Here is a 3,314-nt window from a genome sequence, read left to right on the forward strand (position 1 = left end):
TTATCAAATATCAGTCACACTAATTTTCTTTTCTTTGGAAACGCGACATTTATATGATTGACATGCAACCATAGAGCAATGACTTTTAACTTTTTAATTTTTCTTTTATTTGACACCGAGCAATGACTTTTAAACATATCTATCAGGTCAATGGCCTTTTGTGACATTATGAAGAAAAAAAACACATCCAAGTCAATGGTCTTGTAATTTTGGCGTATATACATTTTCAAAAGAAAACAAAAGAGGAACCATCCTACAAAAAATGAAATCCAACGACTTAAGAATTTACGTCGAAGGTCGTAGTAGCTCGAATTGTGACCGTGTCAACTTCAACTTTTTTTTAAAAATAAAAAAAGAAACTTTTGGATTGATTTATTAAGAAATAAAAATGCAATTTTTAATAACAATTTTTTGTAACAATTGATAATGAGGACAATATTTCACTCTTACATATAAGTTTAAGACATTTAAACTAATTATTTTTCATCAAAACAAATTTTCCTAAAATTTTATACATTTACCACCATTTAATATATTTGATATGCCTTTAAATAGCTAAGATCAAATTTTAAGTTATTTTTATTAATTGATTAGTATTCAAAAAATATCTCTCATGCAGTATTGACAACTTTTCTAAAAAGAAAAATATTTTCTTAATAAACGATAGCTAAGCAATGATAAACTTCTAGAATTCATCAGAAATAATCAAACAAATAAATAAATAAATAAATAAATAAATAAAATAATAATTTGGTTTGAATGCTTCATAAGAGAACATAAAAAGACACACATCCACTAATCTATAAAAAGAGAGTTCTCCCAAATTTGTTTCTCATTCACCATTCTTTTTCTCAATTCAAAGGGGAGAGACAGAGCGCAAGAGAGATACAGAAAGAGAGAGAGAGGAGATGGAATCTCAAAAACAAGAAAGAAGCGTGAAGGAGATGAAAATAGTCACTAAGATCATAGCATTGGCATCCATTTTCTCTTTTATACTATCTTACTCTTCCTTAGTCTCTTCTCTTCAACAAAGACTTCAGTTGCTGTCCATGTATAGCAACCTTGTGGACAAGAAGTACATGTTTTTGCTATGCAATGGGATTGTGGGCTTTATCGTGGGGAGTTTCCGAGGGAATTCTGAAACTCTTTTGCACGATAAAACCATTAACATCGTTGACAGAACAAAAGAAGTAAGGATCAATGACTTAAAAGAAACAGAAGTCAAGAAAGTAGTGGCACTACTTGAAGAAAAGAGTGTTTCTAAAGAAGAAGACAGAGTTGTTTTGTTTAGAGGAGGCGAAGAAGAACAAGAATTAGCATTGGTTGTTGAGGACGATGAGGATGTATTAGTACAAGACCTCGCTATCACTAAAGTAGATGATCATAATGATGACAATGAGATAAATGATAGTTTGTTAAGTTCGGAAGAATTGAACAAGAAATGTGAGGAGTTCATCAGGAAGATGAAGGCAGAGATTCGATTCGGCAAGAGAAGCAAATAATTATCTAGTCCCGGATAGATGACTTTTCTAGAGTATAGATAGTTTAGCTATCTTTAGTTTTCATGTTCAGCATGAGAAGTTTATAATTTTCTCTCTTTCGAGTTTTGACGAATAGTTTTGTACTTTTTTCCTCCCTTTTCTTAATTCCCAAATATCAATTAGACGTCCTGCATATTGGCTACCACTGATAAGATTCAAACCTCCACAATACACCAACTGCGCAATAACTCATCTTAATCTTTAAATTTTTGTCATGTCTCATAGTCTCATGTATAAATGTGAATGCGATTCATATAGCCAATCCTCGCATATTCTGTATTGGCTACCACTATCTAATCTTGGGGACACAACACAATATGGATGTACAAAATATTTAATGAGGATGTACAAGTCATTTGAAGCTCACGGTAGGTCAACACATTAGATCTCTACATGTAACAGAGAAGGATCACAGTATAAAATAAGAAAGAAATCAATTCTGTTCTTGCTGTTGATGATTCAAGATGCATAAAGGCTTCTCTTACTCTGTTTTACTATGGCTGAGAAACTGAATTCACTTTCAGCTGTAGCATAGGCATAACCATATAAAATCAGCTTCCTTCAAGAGCTCAGAAGCAACAGGGACACACATATAACTTTTTGAATGGAATGTGAAGAAAAATGAAATTATGCAACAACACCCAGCGAACCAGCAATAGAGAAATTGGAAAACAAAATACAAAATAGTATTAAGTATCTTGCAACAACAACAGTAATGTTTTATCACCATACACTTCTGTAAACTCAGAAGTCATACGTCTCAAATAGAAAATACAAGCCGGAAAGAAAGAAAACACAAACAAAGCCTTAGATCCTATCGATATCCTCATCCTCAAACTCAACATAGTCATCGACCACATTTAGATCATCATCCTCAAAATCACCAACAATTCCTTCGTTGAGACGGGTATTATCCGGAAGCTCACCATAAGCCTTGAGAAGCCTAGCCTCATCAGACATGTACTTGAGGATAACATCGGCTTTGTCATCTTGGTAATCCCTCAAACCAACAAGTACAATGTCACCTGCTGCAATCCAAACCTTCTTATGCATCTTACCACGGATATGGCAGAGACGTTTGGTACCATCGATACACATAGCTTCACATCTCCCATTACCAAGCATACGTTGGACTTGCGCGTACTCCTGTCCATCTTCCTTGAATATAAGCTCTCTCTCCTCGTCATCAGCTTCGTTCTTTCCTCTCTTCCTGTTCTTTCCTCCCTTTCCCTTGTTCTTCGGCATGGTATCTGCAACAACAATACATTATCCTCAGTTCAATGTTCAGTCTTTAAACATGCAGAACAAAACACTCCTCTCTCGTTCACAACACAAGACTCTAAAAACTATAACCAAAGCAAGAAAGGACCCTGAAACAAATCTTCAAGACTAACGAAGATACCAATCTAGGGTTTTCAAAACTTTGGATTCAGATTGAGCAATAACCCACAAGAAAAAAAAAAAAAAAAAATCAAAACTTTTCAAGAATCAAACAATTTCTGATAACGGAGAGGATCGATAGGCGATAAAGAACTTCGCCGCCGACTCAAAATTACTGAAAACCCTAAAATCTAAAGCTCACGAATCGAAGAACTAGGATTAAGAGACGAACTGAATTGAAATAGATCGCGAAGGCTCACCACTAAGGAACGATTCAAATCTGAGATTAAGCTAGAGAAGCTTCTTTCTTGGAAGCGAGATAGATTGACAAATTTGGGGATTAAAGTTTGTAGCTTGCGGCTGCGAAAACTATTCTCTCGATATTTCCAGAAA

General features: G+C 34.5%; 2 protein-coding genes across 2 annotated transcripts; one reads left to right on the forward strand and one right to left on the reverse strand.

Moving 5' to 3' along the window:
* Positions 827–1,686, forward strand: LOC104747128. The gene has a single exon (XM_010468699.2). It carries the CDS (start codon positions 909–911, stop codon positions 1,500–1,502), a length of 594 nt encoding a protein of 197 aa, XP_010467001.1. The 5' UTR covers positions 827–908; the 3' UTR covers positions 1,503–1,686.
* On the reverse strand, positions 2,206–3,314 carry LOC104747129 (eukaryotic translation initiation factor 1A). Its single transcript, XM_010468700.2, has 2 exons — positions 3,182–3,314; positions 2,206–2,791 (listed from the first exon to the last, which is right to left on the reverse strand). The coding sequence occupies exon 2, from the start codon at positions 2,784–2,786 to the stop codon at positions 2,349–2,351; it is 438 nt and encodes a 145-aa protein (XP_010467002.1). The 5' UTR covers positions 2,787–2,791; positions 3,182–3,314; the 3' UTR covers positions 2,206–2,348.

Source organism: Camelina sativa, chromosome 15 (assembly GCF_000633955.1).
Source record: "Camelina sativa cultivar DH55 chromosome 15, Cs, whole genome shotgun sequence".
NCBI lineage: Eukaryota > Viridiplantae > Streptophyta > Magnoliopsida > Brassicales > Brassicaceae > Camelina > Camelina sativa.

Bases quoted from the DNA above. Each gene is read 5' to 3' on its own strand.
- LOC104747128 (XM_010468699.2), top strand. From the start codon at position 909: ATGGAATCTCAAAAACAAGAAAGAAGCGTGAAGGAGATGAAAATAGTC.
- LOC104747129 (XM_010468700.2), bottom strand. From the start codon at position 2,786: ATGCCGAAGAACAAGGGAAAGGGAGGAAAGAACAGGAAGAGAGGAAAG.